General features: G+C 42.9%; 3 protein-coding genes across 4 annotated transcripts; 2 read left to right on the top strand and 1 right to left on the bottom strand.

The window, feature by feature from the left end:
- The first annotated feature begins 41 nt into the window (after positions 1-41).
- Positions 42-2,931, top strand: itpa (inosine triphosphatase (nucleoside triphosphate pyrophosphatase)). Its single transcript, XM_069150582.1, has 8 exons — positions 42-123; positions 379-436; positions 516-580; positions 675-748; positions 833-864; positions 967-1,079; positions 1,158-1,234; positions 1,807-2,931. Exons 1-8 carry the CDS (start codon positions 61-63, stop codon positions 1,937-1,939), a joined length of 615 nt encoding a protein of 204 aa, XP_069006683.1. The 5' UTR covers positions 42-60; the 3' UTR covers positions 1,940-2,931.
- A 2,325-nt stretch (positions 2,932-5,256) lies between these two features.
- rangrf (RAN guanine nucleotide release factor) lies at positions 5,257-6,264 on the bottom strand. The gene is made up of 2 exons (XM_069150574.1): positions 6,204-6,264; positions 5,257-6,093 (listed from the first exon to the last, which is right to left on the bottom strand). Exon 2 carries the CDS (start codon positions 6,066-6,068, stop codon positions 5,478-5,480), a length of 591 nt encoding a protein of 196 aa, XP_069006675.1. The 5' UTR covers positions 6,069-6,093; positions 6,204-6,264; the 3' UTR covers positions 5,257-5,477.
- A 567-nt stretch (positions 6,265-6,831) lies between these two features.
- vamp4 (vesicle-associated membrane protein 4) lies at positions 6,832-17,881 on the top strand. Of its 2 annotated transcripts, XM_069150573.1 has the most exons (9): positions 6,950-7,041; positions 7,722-7,869; positions 9,413-9,514; positions 11,869-11,915; positions 12,390-12,440; positions 13,349-13,449; positions 16,217-16,296; positions 16,404-16,455; positions 16,544-17,881. In XM_069150573.1, the coding sequence occupies exons 2-9, from the start codon at positions 7,867-7,869 to the stop codon at positions 16,567-16,569; spliced, it is 462 nt and encodes a 153-aa protein (XP_069006674.1). In that variant the 5' UTR covers positions 6,950-7,041; positions 7,722-7,866; the 3' UTR covers positions 16,570-17,881. The 2 variants fall into 2 exon arrangements, with proteins under 2 accessions (XP_069006673.1, XP_069006674.1); XM_069150572.1 differs by lacking the exon at positions 7,722-7,869 and having other exon boundaries at positions 6,832-7,041.
- Positions 17,882-18,632: the final 751 nt, after the last annotated feature.

Here is an 18,632-nt window from a genome sequence, read left to right as displayed (position 1 = left end):
CCGCTGGACCGGAAGTGCTCAGTCCGATGTTGTTAGTCCTCCGGGTTGTTTCTCATCATCATGGCTGTGCCCGCTGGAAGGTCTGTGGTCTTCGTGACTGGGAATGCAAAAAAACTAGAGGAAGTACGAGTCACACACTTTGTACAGAGACAGATTTAATGCTTACGGTCGTGCTGTCCTGTCTAAACTGATTCAGGCAGAATACTTGTACGTTTAATACCTTTTTGTTGCTCCAGACTGTGTTTGCTAAATATAGGCAGTGAGACATAAAGTTGTAATTTAATCCACAAACTCTCTTTTCACTCTCTTCATTTGGTAAAAAAAAAAACCAGCCTCACTAGATTTATGCTTCGCTCTCTTTTTGGTGACATCCATCAGGTCGTTCAGATCCTGGGAGACAGGTTTCCCTACAAACTGGTGTCAAAAAAGTTTGACTGTAAGTATCAAAAGAGAGACCACTAGTAAAACAACTGTTTTTATGCAACTGTTACACATGCAACTGTTTCTTTATGCAGTGCCTGAATACCAGGGAGAGCCGGATGAGATTTCCATCCAGAAGTGTAAGGAGGCTGCAAGGCAGGTACAGTAACTGTATTGTCACTGCAAGCATCTACAATGTGTGAATCAGAGGACTCAATGAAACGGAAACTATATTGTTTGTTTTTGTCTTTCAGGTTGATGGACCAGTCATAGTGGAGGACACCTGTCTGTGTTTCAGGGCTTTGGGGGGGTTACCCGGTCCTTACATGTAAGTACTGTAACTTCCATATCTAATCAGTTGTTTCATCTTGCATAGTTACAATGAGCAGTAATGAATTACTTGTTTTTGTAGCAAATGGTTTCTGGAAAAACTCAAGCCAGAAGGTAAGTGATCAAATATATGGTTTGTATGACATGATATATTTTTAGCAAAACTGTGACGTGAGCTTTCCAACATTTCTAACCTTTTTGGATGTCATATTTTAGGCTTGTACAAACTCCTGGCTGGGTTTGAGGATAAATCTGCATGGGCTCTCTGCACTTTTGCTTTCTGTGCTGGGAAAGAAGAACCTGTGCAGCTCTTCAGGGGGAAAACAGAGGTCTGAATCTGTCTCACTAAGCCAAACCCAGTGTTTGGGGTGTTTTTTTAATTGACTCGTTTCTTATGGTATTTTTAGGGTCACATTGTGGAACCCAGGGGGCCTCGAGACTTTGGATGGGATCCCTGTTTCCAGCCGGACGGATATGACAAAACGTAAGCGAATACCATTTGAGATTCCCAGTTCATACCACAAGAGGGAGCCAGAGGTTAACACATTACATTTAGCTGACGCTTTTATCCAAAGGTACACCATCGGGAGCAATTTTTTTTTTTTTTTTTTTTTTTTTTTTTTTTTTTTTAAGGGTTCAGTGTCTTGCTCAAGGAGACTTAGGCATTACTGGGGAGCTGGGGACTGAACCACCAACATTCCGATTAGTGTGCAACCCAGTCTAACGACTGAGCTGCAGCCTCCCTCCCAGGGCCACAGAGAGACTGACGGAAACAAAGACCATTCACACCTAAGGGCAATTTCTAGAACCACCAATTAACCTGAGGTACATGTTTTTGGATGTTGGGAGGAAGCCGGAGCACCCGGAGAGAGAACCCACACAATCACAGAGAGAACATGCAAACTCCGCACAGAAAGGCCCAGGACCAGATTTGAACCCGGAACCTTTTTGCTGTGAGGCGACAATGCTAACCACTGTGCCACATCGCTGTTATTGAACATTTGTACGAAATAAAACATCTACAGTCACTATTGTGTTCTTCTCTCTTATCTGCAGCTATGCTGAGCTGCCCAAAGAAGTGAAGAATTCAATCTCTCACCGCTACCGGGCGCTCGCTGCCATGTCGGAGCACTTCTCTCAGACCAACAATACCTCACCAGAGGGCAAGAAGAAGAAGCAGGGAGATTAAAAACTACTTTGGGGCAAACCTCAGGTTCTAAATCTGTAGCAATGAATATCAAATCTAAAGCCATCAGATTTGACAAGGCAGAGTATTTATTTTAACTTAAACTTGTAGAATCTGCAGATGGAGAGATGCTGCATAATGTGGTTTTTCCCTGTGTTTTTTAAAATAAACTTTTTGTTGATTTTTAAACAAATTAAAGTTTCTCACCGAACACTTCCTTTTGAATATTATTTTTAGAGTAGAGCATGTTCAAATATTTTCCAGATCATATGAAATGATAGCAGAGACTGTTGCAAGTCTTGTTTCATTGTTCCACAGAGGATACTCAAAGACAACCTTTTAAGTTTTAAGCTTCCATGACTGACTAAGATAGACTCGGAGAAGAGCATAGTTCATAAAAAGATGAGCTCCAGGGTCCTGATGAGAGCAGCAGATCGCTCTGTGGCTGAGAGTGGCTCCTGGATTTGTCGAGGGTAGCAGAGGGCTGTTGAGGCTGGAGTCCAGAGAGAGGGCGGGTGGGTGGTTTTAGGAAGAGAGGCTCTCTGAATGGGAGAGTAGGGTGTTCAGTACAAACACTACAGTGATAACAGGGGAGTTTGAGTAATAAATGACCCTGGAGTTGGAAGTCTCTGAGCAGGAACTATGCATATACACCTGTGACTGATGTCTGCCAGATGTCCTGAAGATGTGACGCATGGTCATACACTTGCATGTTCTAAGACCAGTGGATACAATTTACAGTTGAATATTGTTCTCACTTAAGTCACAAATTGTTTCATCTACTTCATTCAACACACGTTTACTGACATGTTTGTTCCAATTGACCACTCTCCCCACGTATCTAGTATATGAAGCTTTTCTGATCCTGTAAAAGAAAATGTTTGCACCAGATGATTGACAATAATACTCTGTAAAAGTTATGGTTAATCCGTTAATAATGTTTTTTTGGTTTTTTTTTAAAGGTGCTGTAGGTCATTAAAAAACTGAACCTCTCTGTTTGCCCAGACCTCTAGTTTTCTCTGGGGATTTGCCACGTTGTTTTTACCAGCACATGGAAGATGTGTGGCAGACTTCAGGTCACTGCAGGTTAAAGACATCACAATGAAGGCAGCCGTCCTTTTCAGCGTGTTTTCTCTGTGACTCAGTGCTGTTTGATTCAGTGGGGTCTTCAAGCTCACTGCCCATATGAACTTGGTTCATTTAAAAGGGTTAATAATCATGTGGAGTTTAGAGCAGCTGTAGTAGTACATATGCCAATTCAAACTAAAAACCAGAGCTTGCTTACAACATATGTTTTAAATATGCTAAAAAAAATATATATATATATAGTTTGGATACACGTATGACATTTATACAGTAGAAAAATATTACTTTGTCAACATTTAGTCGGAACACTGTGGCTCCAAAGCCAATAGAAGTTTACATTCTGTACATTTGTATTGACTGTTTTTAATGACACATTTCTGGCTTTTTTGTGTGTGTTTTAATTTAGATGTATCTGTCTTTATTTTATGTGTTTATTGAGGACACCATAGATAGTAATGTTATGTTGTTTGGCCATAAATGGTTATTGTTAATACTCATAATGGTTGCTGCAATAGAAACTGAGACTGTAAAAAGGAATTCATCTTATTACAGCCCTTGGTCTCGGAATGACCTTCAGGCTAAACTCACTCTCACCTCTATCGTCTCTGACCAGTTTTTAAAAAGAAAAAAGCTAACTGCAGCTTTTACCACAAAATGTTCTTAATTATTTCAGTAACAAATTATGTTCTCTTGCTTTTTGACTTTTAAAAAATGTCTCTGCTTCTACACTCTCTTTTCCGGTGATAACTGATCAAAATTAAAACAACCTAGAAAGAGGTAATGATTCTTCTGCGAAACTCTTCATACTTTTTCACATACATGTGCATATGTCTGTAAGCATCACAAGCCAGGAGCTGGAGACCACATCATTAAACCAGGAGCCACTCCGTAATAAGATGTTTTCAGGTCCTGGAAGACCATGATGTGTGGAAAATTGTCTCCTGACGTGACCTGCAAGTCAAACGCCTTTTTCCCGAACCCTCATCAGGTCTGAAGTACAGGATGTTTTCAGAGTTTATTACAAACAGAACCAATAACAAGAGGTTTATCTGAGGTAGTCAGAAGGCAGCTATGCAACGGTGATGCTGTGGATGTTGTGGTTAATGAAGGAATGTGCTACTCTGGGATCACGGACAAGAAAGGATGCCTGACTTTATGAGATCTTAATCTGTCATGATTGCACGGGAGGATGAAGAGGGTTTGATGTGGCTTTGAGGAGACAGACTGTGCTTCCTATTATTTGTTATGCAGGACTTAAATGCTTTCCCCTACTGTGATGAATTTTATTCAACAGCAGACTCAAGGTAAAAACATTTTCTTTCAAGTAACAGCATATGTCCAGTACCTGAAAACGGCTGTGATCACATGCTGTACAACTTACGATGGTCAAATTGGGAAAGATCGGATTTAATTTCAAAGCAACAATCAATAAGGGTCATTTTCCATCCCATAAATTTAGTGTTTCACCAAACACACTCTTGAATGAAGTCTCTTTAAGGTTTTTCCAGGTTCAGACTAATGAATTATTCTGCCATGAGGCCACTGCAGTAAATGATGGAAACAGTTGACCAAATACATATTCCTGCTGGGACTCGTCCTCTCACTTTTCACTGTTTATGACCGAACCAAAGTTGCACTGAAGACACTGATGACCCCACGAATATTATTTGCATTTTAACTGCTCCAGAGGGATGTTGTATGTGGCATCTCATTTAACCCTTAACCTCCTGACTTTTACCATTAACTGTTTTTACTACCGCCATACTGTAAGAAATATGGAGATTTGAGCAGCAGAATACAAATTGGGTGCCACTCGGTGAGCTTTCGGTCGTCTTGTGACTTATAGTCAGTTGTGATTTACAGATAGTCTTGAGGCCCTCCCCTCTGTGAGTGCTTTGCAATCTAAGTGTGTCAGCATGAAACCATGCTTAAAGTCAGTGTAATTGGATGAAGACAAGTGAGGAAAGAATAAATTAAACAGGTGAGTAGAAGGAAATAGAAGCCAAAAGTATGGCTTTAACATTGGTTATTGGTCTAAGATGTCATATTTCATTCAGGTACGTACCTTTACATGAAACAGAAAGGCCTTAAAATTAACATTAATGTGATCATATTCATCAGGTTTGGGAGTTACTGCTGAACAGAGAATACCAAAGTACAGGCCAAGCTTTAAACACACTTTCACATCTTCCAAAAGATTTATGATAACAAAAGTATGACCAAATCATGAGATATGAGGTTTTCACTTCATTTTAATTGCTAGAATAGAGCAGAACATGTATTCCTGTAGGTCAGAGGCAGGACCACTGCTCTCCAAACTTTAGGATTGGGACTTTGAGTAACACCAAGGGCCAGATAATCCTCAGCAAAACACGCTCCTTACGATAGTTTAATGTGTCATAGAAAAATACTGTATATAATCAGGTGAGGTCCCATACTCAGGAAGTCTGTTGTTCTACCCAAACAGCCCTGGGTTGTTCAGGGTCAGAGTCTGCATCATGTGCTGGAAGTCCTGCACTGTCCATGGCACTTTGTGTGTGCCCGCTGCAGAGGCACTGCTGCTGTCAGGGCTGATGTTCTGCGGGTCGTTGAAGGTGATCAGGACGTCTGTGGAGAACTGAGGCAAGCGGAAAAGGCCGAGGTGAAGAGTCACTGTATTCCTTGCATCTTCGTTGAACTTGGACACGCACTGGGTCCCAGTCAACACCCAGGCAGAGCTGCACTCCGACAGGGCCAGCTCTGACTTGGCCAGGGCCACAACACTGGTCACTTCAAAAGCACCTGGCTCCAAAGCTTTGTTACTGCCCGCGATGTCCTCAAAGTGATACCTGGCTGCACCCTGGTCTGCCACCTGGCCCTGGTACTCCACCAGCTCCACGATCAAGCTCTGGTCGGTGTGGGCGTGGGCGAACACCTCCTGGTTGTCCGGGATTTCCCTCAGCTCGCTGACGTCCGTGGCGCAGAGGGGGATGACGGCCGACAGAGCTCCTCCAAACAGAGGATGAGCCCGATGAGCCCGATGAGCGCTGCCTCCTGCACTCTGCATCTCTCTGGGAAGACTGTCAGCAGCTCTGCAGCGACGACATCAACAAACAGGGACTGTCCGTCACGTCCTGCACTTACAGTAACACCACCTGCTTTAATAAATACAATAAAGTCAAGAAAACGGAATAATAATTACCAAGTTCGCGCCTGTTTAACGCGTAACGTGCTCTTGCTTCCGGTAAAAACTTTGCTTCTTCTTCTTCGTGTAAAATTGTAGCCTCGATAGACGCTACATGCGCTCTTGCTGCCACCTACAGGTGCGGTAGACAAACGTCCTGAACGCAGGGACGGTGAAGAAAGATATTTTAATGAAAACTACCATTAAATCTGCACATAATAGTGTAAAAATACGGCATTCCTAATACAAATCGTGCAATTAAAAATTTACTTGAGTAACATTACAGAAATATCAACTTGTCTCAAAAGCAAACTCACTTATTATTCAGAAAAAGGGTGTATATCAAATATAAGTATATCATGGCCAATAGTTTTGTCATAAGATGAAGTTCATTTGAATTTACAATATATTAGGGGGTAGTTTAATTTGGAGCAATAGTAAATGAATTACATTATATAAACAGACCATACAGTAATTTAACTTAAGTTTACAAACATATGTTTCTATGTGTTTACATTTATTCAGACTAGTGCCTGAAGGTTATAGAGGTTTTGCTTTGTATATCTGGCTGTGTAATAGGAATATTTACTGCATATCCAACATCTGCAGGAGTCTCTCTTCTCCTCCAGCTGTTTTGTGTTGATTTCCTGATCAGCTGATCCAGACAGGAGAACCGCAGGCATCCACGATGATCATCATCATCGCCTCTCGTCGCCCCGGACAGCCTCTGAAATGAATGACACAAATATTTAAAGCTGTTTTTTTTGTTTTTTTTTGTATCTTGAAAACTCCGTATCAACACCAGGGTGTTTGTGTTTCACCAGCATCGAGCCTCGGACCTTGTGGGAAACGACAGGTAAGCTTAGCTTAGCTTAGCTTAGCTGGGAAGCTAAGCGGCCTGTTTTATGAAGCTAAGTTAGCCTTTACATTTGTCCCTTTTTTTTTTTTTTTTTTAACTCACATGATAACGGTGTTGTAATTGAATGGGTTTCTGTGTGGTAAATAATAATCAGACGCGTTTGCTTAAATATATGTAAACGCCCAGCTCGACTGTGATATGACGTTATTAGCATCCCTGACAGCTCTGGTCTCAGTTTCAAGTCCTTGTCCTTAAAGACATTTCATTGGGCCTTTAAAAGGAGCACTCAGCTCACATTTGCTGCACGTTACTGTATTTTTATTTTCCTCCTTGATAGAAGTCGATTGCAGTACTGTGCTCCATTATCCTTTTAATCTAGATTTTCTTAAAGTTTCAATCCATAAATGTATTGTGGACATCAATAATCAGCAGTCCTCTCCTGTGGTTGTCATTGTGCAATTTCCTACGGGTCTTTTGTCCAAAGCGGACACTACTGTCTTGTCTTTCTATGTAATAATTCCCAGCTCGAATAAAACTTCCAATACTGCTTTATTATGGATTGTACCTTTTTAAAATTCCTCTCTTGAAACAGACTAGTTTTCTTCCTTTTGCAGCCCTAACATATGAGACGTCCACTCTTTCTCTCTGTGTTTCTCTTCATGCTGTCCCTGCTTCAGATCTGTCCCCCGCCTCTCTTCTGCTCTGCCTGATCACTGGAAAAGTTCATCTCCTTCCTCTCCCGGCCGCTGAAAGGCCTTTTTACAAGTGCAGTGCCAGAAAAGGACGCTGAGAAAACCCCAGTGTCAAAACTAACTGGATTCAATGGTACAAGTTGTATTGTTGGTTTCAGTGAGGTGGTGTGTGTCTGTCTTTGAGTGCGTGACTGTTGTGCCCCCCCCCTTTTGACAATTACAATACTGCCGAACATCACATGTTGTTTAGTTCATCGTCACAGAGGCGCTTTGGTGGGTTTTCTCTCGCTCTGTGGACCATGTAACACCCGAACACAGACTCAGGGGTGTAAAATTGGAAGAACGGCATGTTTTCCAGATGCAGAGTTGTAGAGCTCTTTGCCCGTGATGACATTTCCTTTCCTATCCTGTGAGACTCGACCAGAACTATTTCAAATGAAGAGATCTTAACAAGATATCTTAATATGTCTTCTTTTTCTTTGTTCACCAGCAAAGTAAAAAAATGTTTTTGAATAGAGCAAGATTGAAGGAACAGTCGCTTTCATGATTGTAAAAGAAAATAACAAAACCAGCCTGTACAACAGGACTCCAGATTGCTTGATATTGACCAGCCTCATTTATGCAATACGAGAGTGGATCAAAATGTACTGAGACTGCTGCTGTTGGACGCAAACAGATTGCAGCACCGTAACGTGCACGGAGCGGAGGGAAGTTTGATGAAAATCAGCACCTGAGTTAACGTATCTTTGTGACCACTGGTCCAGGTGTATCTTCAATCTTTCCATGCACCTGAGCAGAAGGCGTATGTTGAATTTTGTGTCAAACTGGGGAAATTTCCAAAGGCAATCCTTGAAATGCTTCAGAAAGTCTACGGCATTGAAGCAATGAGCCTCGAGAGGTGTTTTGTGTGACATTCACCTTTCAAGATGGGCAGAACGTCACTGTCCGAAACCGAAATAGGCGCATCAGGCCAGGAGTGCAACTAAGGGGGCTTTGTTTGACATTCATGGGGGTTGTGCACCGTGAATTCATCCCCCAGAGTAACACTCGAGTTCTGTTGGGACGTTCTGAACTGTTGCACGACGACTCTTGAGTTCTCCAACATTATCCAACACAATCATTGCTCCACACCACCTTTATTCACTGGATACATTTAAAATGTTCTCTCTGCTCAAGTTTCAGGTTCATGGAGAAATCGGCGATGTGCACATACCAGTAGTCAGAAAAACGCGTGTAACTCGTGTGCTGATGTTGATCAATCGACGGAACTTAAAATACGTACTCGGGAAGGTTATAGCTTCCTCCTGCTCCTTGCACATCACAGCGCTGTGCTCCGTTTGCATGCTACAGGAGCAGTATTTGAGCTTTTTGATTGCCCCTCATATTTAGTGGGTGAATACATTTTATTGATGTTTTTCAAGGTCTACATTGTTCCTCTGTTGAGAAACCCTGCCTGTCTTTTTCCATGTTGTGCTGCCAGAAGTTTGCTGTGTTCATGCCTGTAACTCAAATCCCTCTCTTCCTGCTACAAATACTGAAGTGCTCTCCTTCAGTTGGGTGCTACAGCTAACAAATAAGAACAGGATAACAGGACTCTAGCAGGTGTCTGACTGTGTATAAGTTCTTCCCCACAATGTCGCAGATCCTCACTGATGATGTCTCTTCCTGTCCTACAGAGGGAGCCAGACCTGGAGGAGCAGCCCGAAGACAACATGCCGCCCAAGTTTAAACGCCACCTCAACGACGACGAGGTCACTGGATCCATTCGAAGCGAGAGGGTGAGACACAGAAAAGAAATGGAGGGGTGGTGTTTGGGGTTGGATTTGTTTCCGTCAGGAAGAAACGGGGTGAAGGAAGCTAACGGCGCACAGGACGAGAGAAGGAGACTAGCTCTGTCGATTTATTCTTCACAGTAGTTGTAAAATCTTGGCACCCATGGGAACATTTCATGTAGAGTACCTATGATAGCTAAAAACAGATGTTGGTGTAAGATGCCGATTTTGCCACGGGATACTTTGTTCATCAGACTAATAATAATAATAACAAAAAACAATTAGGGGAGAGAACATAACAGATTAAAAGTTTGAAGGAGGTAAAAGATTCAGGGGTAAACACTCCAACAACTCCAATGGCCAAACATCTGGTCTTCATCAAAGGGATCATCCATCTTACCCACCTCCACCTGCCCTGTCCTCCCCCTGATCTTTACTTGATTCAGGCCTCTGTTTCCTCTGTGTAATCCTGCTTGCTGTTGTGCTGAACTGGGATCAAAGCTAAGCTCACGGGGAGACTTGCATAACAAAGCGCTCCCTTCAAGCCTCCACGCTTTGCCTTTTAGTGGCCTTCCTCCAGTCCTCGGATAATTGCTACCAGTTCCCCTCGTGTCTCCTGTCCTATGGACAGAAGGAGAGTGTTAGTGCTTCAACTTATAAAGCTCTTTATGATCATATGGATACCATTCCCTCAGCTTTTTTGCAGATGACATTGTATTTACAAGAAAATAAAACGTCTTCATCGGCACCGCACTGGCTGGCAGCTATCAGCATTATAGTGCATCCGTAGGTTTTTCTTCTCCCGGCTCCTTGTAGTGACAGGTGACATGTTTTTAGAGGGTGATTACCATGTTTGAAAAATTGGATCCTTTCTAAGGCTGTGTAAGCACTGTTCCTTTGGTGGTAAGTTTGCATACAATAGTCAGTTATATACATTTCCATTGCTTTGGTTTAATAAAATTAATAATATAATCACACAGCTTCCAATGGTTATTCTGAATTACTTTAAGTGTGATTGTCCGATTTCAGTACCAACACATTTCTGCAAAATATTTCACAATCAAGGCCTTACTAAGAAATGAAAGGTTTCTACTAAAATGCTAGAGGGCTTTTAATTTGAAATGAATACAAAAAGTGTTGCTTTTGTATTAACAGCATAATGCAGTAACTTTAACAGGGCAAACAGTAGCTGATCAAAACGACACTTCAAGTTGATTCTTCGGCTCAAACAATACACCTTAAATGTCAATATGACAACTTTGACCATTTCCTTTGTTTTTATTGGCTCTGTTGACATGACATACGCTTCAAATAGGATTGGATCTTTGAGTGATAAAAATAAGCTCTTCTTATATTTTAGTTCAAAAAGCTGTGGCTGAACATCTCGGTGTTTTCAAAAGTTGTGTATTTAAATCTGTTTTCAATGTGTCGAATTTTCAAAAAGAATCTGCTCCAAAATTTTCCCATTTTGGAGCACATGTACTGGCTTAAAGCCTTGATACTGTAGGCATCAAATGTTGATTATCTTTCATCTTCTAGTAAAGAGTTATCTTTCCCAGACAGCAATAAATATAGTGTAGTCCTCCTGCTTTCTATCCAATGACAACCAGACTTTTACCGTCTTCTCCTGTGAGAATTTACTGCAGCTGTCTGCACTAATTCTCTATGAATAGCATTTTACACAGAGTGCTCTCTGCCCTGATTAAAGCAATCAGTGGTTCAGACATGGTTGTGATAACTGCAGTGTTTCTGCTGGATGATTCACGTTTAAATCTACGTTAAGAGTTGTGTTTTTTTATTTATTTTTTTATTATCAGGATCGGTTCAGGGTCATTTTAGATCATCAGCATCTTTATGTTCAGGAGCTGCAGAAGAGGGAGAGTTTTTATTGGGCTCTGACAAGCAGAAAAGCAGAAATGACTCGAGTACTATTGTCCAGTCATCATACCTTAAGTGCACTAGTCTGATATTGTGTTGGTTACATTCACCCTCTGAAGACAGTTGAGAAAACGCTTTTATTGATCTATCCTGCAGCTACAGGCCTCTGGTGGAGGCAGTGCAGTCAGTTTCATGTCTCTGAATCAGCAGCACTAGTCCTGACTACCTCGAATGTGCTGTGCTTCAAAGCTGCCGAGATGCTGGTGACAGACTGTCATCAATGAGAATCTGGCAACATTTCGATTTAAAAATCATTGAAACTTGATAATCTTTGACCACAAGCCCGAATGATTTGCTGAAGGTGGAAGAGTAACACCATCAATACCCAAACATATTGTCAAGCAGCCTTTAGTCCCAACTCTTAGTCATTCAATATGCAGAGTTTACTCTCCCCTGACCTCTGACCTTTCCTTCTTCTACAGAGGAACCTGTTGGAGGAGGACTCTGATGAGGAAGAAGACTTCTTTCTGTGAGTTTGTGTGTGTGAATATATTCTATTCGGGCACTAAAAAACTAAAATCAAATATATTTTAACTATATTGTGCACAGTGGAAGAAGAACCTGCCTGGATGATAACAGTAGAACTGCAATTATTAGTCGATCAATTAATTAGTTTCAGCTTCTTATAAATGAAGATGTTATGCTTTTTTTGATGATATATAATTATAACGTAATTGTCTTTGTGCTGTGGACTGTTACTTGGAAATAAACAGCTATTTTAAGATGATACCTTGGCATTTTTGGCATTTTATAGGCTAAACAATGAACCAGCTAAATGAGAAAGTAATCCAAGTATTAATCAACAGTGAAAATAATTGTTAGTTGCAGCCTTGGATGAGAGCAGTATTAGTAATATGGATTGTTAAAGCAGAGTACACACTGTCAACAGTAAAATTCACACATTGAATTAGTAACGTTCACTTTATTCACGCCTGTTTTCCAGGAGAGGCCCCACGGGACCCAGATTTGGACCTCAGAATGACAAAATCAAGCAGTGAGTACAAACATGTTCCTCATCACCAATAAAAGCCAGAGGAGTATTTCGTCTGCATGTTTTTGGTATTGGTGTTATGTAACCATGGCTCGTCATGTTTACCAGAAGGTGCTGGTTGTTAGCACATTGTGTAAGGGCGGCCCGGTGTGTGCAGGTTGTTATGTAACCTTCCCAGGACGTCTCAGCGCCTCACTTTCCATATTAATGTGCAGTCGGAGGTAGCCAAGAGAACAGAGGAGGTCATTGTTGAGACAGTCGGGTTACCGCAGTCGTCTCTCCACGCTCCCGTCATACCTCAGTGTGTTATTGTTGTGAGCACATGAAACGAGATGCCATCGTTACAGATTCCAGGGACGTCGTGTGCCCGAAGTTCAGGCTGTCTGACCCTGAACCCCAGATGTCAAGCCTTCACTGTGTTGTTTGTGTGTGTCTGTGGCAGGCTGTGCTTCTTTTCCCCTGATGGTGCATTTGGCTCTGCTTTATGCACAACCTTCTACCTGACATCAAGCTGAACGGTGATCAGTTCCTGTAGCCCCGTGTCTGAAACCATTAATTTGATGGTTACAAGAGAGAAATTCCTCTCTTTTATATCAGTTTTTTTTCCTCCTTTATGAGCTTCTTCGCCTTTTTTGCCAAAGTCCACCAGGAGGTATTACTCTAAAATACGAGTGAGTCGAGAGTAATGTGGCCGAGTCATGCCATGCTTAGGTGTGAGCAGCTTGAAAAAAGCATGGATTTGAGCAGATACCGAACAGGTGCGCTCATCACTCTGAGGCTGAAAAGCATTAAACCGGCTTTTTATTGCCTGGAGCTGGACTAAGTTGGATGTAAAGAAGCTTTGTGCTGCAGCAGAAAAATAAGATCAATCCTTCTCTGATTCTGTGCCTCACACCGACTTGTGTCCTCAGGGTGCAATCGCAGGTGGAGGAGGTGATCGATGTGATGCAGGAGAACATCTCCAAGGTGATAGAGAGGGGCGAGCGGCTCGAAGACCTGCAGGACAAGTCAGGTGCGTCGCGCCGGGTCGGCATGTGTTTTTTTTATTCTGTGTGCGTCTTCACATGTGCAGACCATATGTTTTATCAGTGCTGTTTGTTTTCACAGGTAGCTCACACACAATGTGCATCAAATCTAAAAGAAAAACATTTACAAACGAGCCTGAACGTACAAATAACTTTGCAATGAAGTGTTAGCAATGCCCTCAACTTTGAAGGTGTTGCACATATGTGGTTAGCTCTTAAATCTACCAGTGTTCGACAATTATAGAATATGTTTTTGGACGGAAATATTCAACATGTAACAAAATCCATGTTTAGGCGAGCAGCTATTTGCAAGAAAAATAGTCGGAGACTGTGATTTGTGCCAAAGAAGGTGTTACTGTGTCCCAAAGAAGTGCTACTTTTACAGTTTGTTAGAGTGCTAAATTTATTTAATAGAACAGTTTGCATTAAACCTTGAAGAAATATTTGATGTGTAAAAACAACCAACAAAACCAGAACATTTTCCAGGGACAGTCAAACTTTTAATAACATTTTTCTCCAGCTGGACTGCAGTTATGAATAGTTGAACTACTAGGTTCAGTGTTTGACCAGGTGTGTGTCTGAGAGCGGTCTCACCCTCCTCACTTACAGTGCATCCGGAAAGTATTCACAGCGCTTCACTTTTTCCACATTTTGTTATGACAGCCTTATTCCAAAATGGATTTTTTTTTTCCCCCTCACAATTCTACACACAATACCCCATAATGATAACGTGAAAAAAAGTTGTTTTGAATTTTTTGCAAATCTATTAAAAATTAGAAGAAGAAAAAAACAGCCAAACCAAGCCATGAAGTCCAAAGAATTGTCTGTAGACCTCCGAGACAGGATTGTATCGAGGCACAGATCTGGGGAAGGGTACAGAAAAATGTCTGCAGCATTGAAGGTCCCAATGAGCACAGTGGCCTCCATCATCCGTAAATGGAAGAAGTTTGAACCACCAGGACTCTTCCTAGAGTCGGCCGCCCGGCCAAACTGAGCGATCGGGGGAGAAGGGCCTTAGTCAGGGAGGTGACCAAGAACCCGATGGTCACTCTGACAGAGATCCAACGTTGCTCTGTGAAGAGAGGAGAACCTTCCAGAAGGACAACCATCTCTGCAGCACTCCACCAAGCAGGCCTGTATGGTAGAGTGACCAGACGGAAGCCACTCCTCAGTAAAAGGCACATGACAGCTCACCTGGAGTTTACCAAAAGGCACCTGAAGGACTGTCAGACCATGAGAGACAAAATTCTCTGGTCTGATGAAACAAAGATTGAACTCTTTGGCCTGAATGCCAAGCGTCATGTCTGGAGGAAACCAGGCACCGCTCATCACCTGGCCAATACCATCTCTACAGTGAAGCATGGTGGTGGCAGCATCATGTTGTGGGGATGTTTTTCAGCAGCAGGAACTGGGAGACCAGTCAGGATGGAGGGAAAGATGAATGCAGCAATGTACAGAGACATCCTTGATGAAAACCTTCTCCAAAGCGCTCTGGACCTCAGACTGGGGCAAAGGTTCATCTTCCAACAGGAACTGTGAATACTTATGTACGTTATATTTTTGTTCTTTATTTTTAATAGATCTGCAAAAAATTTAGACAAACTTTTTTCACGTTATCATTATGGGGTATTGTGTGTAGAATTTTGAGGAAAAAAATGTATTTAATGCATTTTGGAATAAGGCTGAAACAACAAAATGTGGAAAAAGTGAAGCGCTGTGAATACTTTCTGGATGCACTGCACTATGTGTGTAGCTCTTGCACTACACAACGTGACGCTCGCAGCTCTTCTTTTCCTCCTCTTCCTCCTCTGCTGATGAAGACATGAAGCTGAGCAGCTCGCCTCTGCTGCCAGTCTATTAAGCGTCATCACATCATCATCCGTGCAAATGTTGCACAGCCACTCACTCTCGTGTTGACCAACCAACCAAGACAATGACGCACATCTGGAACACATTTTTGCGTGTGTTTGAATGAATGCGAGTCTTTGTGCGATGCAGGAGTGCGGAGGACACTTGTGCGGCTGATCGCGTGTCTCTAAATGTGCGTGCTCGTCCTAAAGAGGTGTCTTTTATGTGAGCAGTGTAATATCCTGTGATTGACACTTGCAGTTTGCTCTCTGACCCATGTGTAACCTGTTTGTAAATTCCACAAGATTAATAAGCACCTTCCCAGAAGGCTCGTCATCTTCTCTCGGTAGTAGCGAAACGTTGTAAACAGACACGCGGCGATGGAAACACCAGAAACAAAGACACTAAAGAGGGTGGAGAAGGGCAGGGGAGGGATCGGACAAGTACAGCCCAGCACACTAGGGAGCTATAAGCTTCCTGTAAACATGCATAAACATCAAGTTAACAACAGTATCCAAGAAACAGAAAGTAGTGTGGGCGAGCCACTCGGAGAGGGATGTCACGACAAGTACAGGAGGTAGGAAGCTGGAGGAAATGTGTTCTCGCTGCGCCGTGTTTGAGTCTGGAAGCTTGTCCAACATTTCATGCCAGTAGAGTTGACTTCAGAAGAAGAAGAAAAAGAAAAAAGGAGCAGAGTTGATTCTTGCACAACACTAACACATCACATCACATGGACCACGCAGAGACAAGCAGTTTGAATCACTCTGTCCAACCTCAAAGTGAAAACAATACTCAGCTTATTGTTGACTTTGTGATTCCATTTTTATTTTTTCCTTCTTCTCCACTTTGTCTTCCATCCTCACGTGTCTGACCCTCCTCCTGCGCTGCGGTCATGTGACGCCGCAGAGAGCCTATCGGACAACGCGTCTGCCTTCAGTAGCCGAGCCAAACAGCTGCACAGGAGGATGTGGTGGCGAGACACCAAGGTGAGGGTGGATGTGTGTTTTATGAGTGTGAAACCATCCTCTCTCCTATCAGTTCTGTGGTCTGAGCAGCATCACGAGGGTTTTAATGTGTGCCACTTCTCCCGCAGATGAAGATGATTATTGTGTTGGTGGTCGTTGCTCTCCTGCTGATTATCATCAGTGAGTATTAACTCGAATACACGAGCACAGGTTAGATCTACAGAACAGCCTCCGTCCTTACTGCTCTTTCTCTTCTTTTATTTTTCAGTTCCAGTGATCCTTCGATATCACTAATGACTGATGAGGAGGATGGGGGAGAACCTTCCTCTTCTTCTTCCTCCTCCTACCCCCCTCCCCCGCACAGTCCTCCACTCCAGCTAGGGGGCGCCAGCCAGCCTCCCGCACCCTCTTCAGTATCACCCTCACGAACGTGGCCTCAACTTGCCCCTTAGTACAGATCTTATTGTTGTACTCCAACATAAATGTGCTGTGAGATCCGTACTAAGGCTCGGTTTGATGTCTGACTTGAAACTAAAGGGGCGGTGGGGTATTTTAATGCAGTTAAATTTGAATGCAGTTAGGGAGAAAACTCTCAGCCCCCTAGTGAATGTGAAGGAGAGCCCCATTCCATGAGACATATGGCATGCAGGGCCTTGGCATCGCCGTGATGACAGGCCCTGCATATTTACATCACATAGATAGATACCATAAAGGCAAGACGGTCCATGCCTCTTAGTTTAGCTGGTGTGAATCTGCTGCAGCAGCCTCGTATAAAAGAGGCTGTAAACATCCAGCAGATGAAGCTCTGATGTCTGCCCATGATTCCTCGTGTGCTCAGGATGAGAATGTTTAAAAAGCAACACTTTGTGAACAGAAGCACATTTCTTTTTTGACCCGACACGAGGCGAGGGAACATCTGAGGTTCATCTGCGTAGTCCAAAGTTGTTTTGTCTTTCTTTCAGTCATCAAAAAAGCGTTTTGGACAGAAACCTGATTTCACTTTTCAGGTGTGTTTCCTCATCAGCACAGATGGATCAGGAAAAATAAGGAAACCAGAGAGGAAGCACATGTGTTCTTGCAACAACCTGCTCTCTAGCGTAAATCACCATAGCTTGTCGTATTGTACAGAAGGGCCGTGTCCAACCAAAAGACCCAGGTAATGAATGTGTGCCCATCACTCTGTACTCCAAACCTCTGGACTTCCTCCTCGGTTGTGCTGAGCTCTGGGCCCGTTTGGTCACGGCTGTCCTACTTTCCTGCTAGTGACATTTACACTGCCTCTGTGTCTGCACATGGTTCGGTTTATACACTGCTTTCCACTATTTTAAGTTCCTATTGGCCGCTATGAATGCTGGTATTTTCTTCACCACTGAAGTGACAGTTTTAAGGAGGAGGCAAATTTATGTGACGCAAGTTCAAAAGTGGAGCTGTGAAAGGAGCATAGGTGTAATTATGTCTGGATTAACTTGTCATTTTATTATTTTTGATGTAATTTATTTTAGCTGTAAATATTGATACTGTAATGAAGATGTACTATACTCTCTGCATTGCATTGGAAGACTGTGACACTTTTTTTTGCTCTGGAATAAAGTGATTTTAAAGGGCACCTGTCTGGTGTGTGCTGGTTTCAAGTGGCTTTGGAGGGGGAAATCAGAATAGAGGCTAGGGGGGGAGCAGTGAGGGCAGGAAACAGAAAAAGGTTGAGGTTGATGAAAAAAAATGCAAAACTAATGATTATGCCATCCTTCCACTTTTAAACACTCATAAGTGTTTTCGCGCTCTCGGAGCCGGCAAAGTGCCGGTCTTTCTTTTATCTCCTCTCATTACGCGACTTTCTTTTAATGGCTTGTGACTTTACTGGCAGTGTGAAATCCCAAAGTGGCACTAAAGCTGGAGCCTGTGAAGTGTTATTGTTCTGACAGACCCCAGTGCTCTCATCCACCCAGGAGAGGAGACACAAATATGCTCTGACAGCTCTGCCCTTTGCTCATGCAGCACTATACCCGACCCTTCTAAGGGAGTCAGAATTAAGTCGGCCCATAGGGAGCGTTTTGCTGTATTGATCCGCAGCAGATGGCCGTCCAGCTCCCACTCGCTGCTGCACACGGCAGGGAGGTGACGGCTTCATTTCAGCTCGTGAAGATGAAGAGGATGGAGGTCCTTTCATCTCGTGCACTTTTTTAAATGTTGACATAGCTGCGGGGAAAAGGCTGCACAGAGTTGGACGGTCACGGAGTCCTGCTCACAAACATTGTAAAGTCCTGCTTGGAGAAGTGGCTGTAAAAGTCTCAAAAGGCGCCATGTGTTGCTGGCAAACACGAGTCATTGTCAGGCTTGAGGTTTGGTCAGGACTTTCC

Source organism: Embiotoca jacksoni, unplaced genomic scaffold (assembly GCF_022577435.1).
Source record: "Embiotoca jacksoni isolate LCO1_2020_lvr unplaced genomic scaffold, fEmbJac1.0.p SCAF_16, whole genome shotgun sequence".
NCBI classification, from domain to species: domain Eukaryota; kingdom Metazoa; phylum Chordata; class Actinopteri; family Embiotocidae; genus Embiotoca; species Embiotoca jacksoni.
Note: the sequence above shows the minus strand (reverse complement) of the source record. Positions and strands in the feature narration are given on the sequence as shown.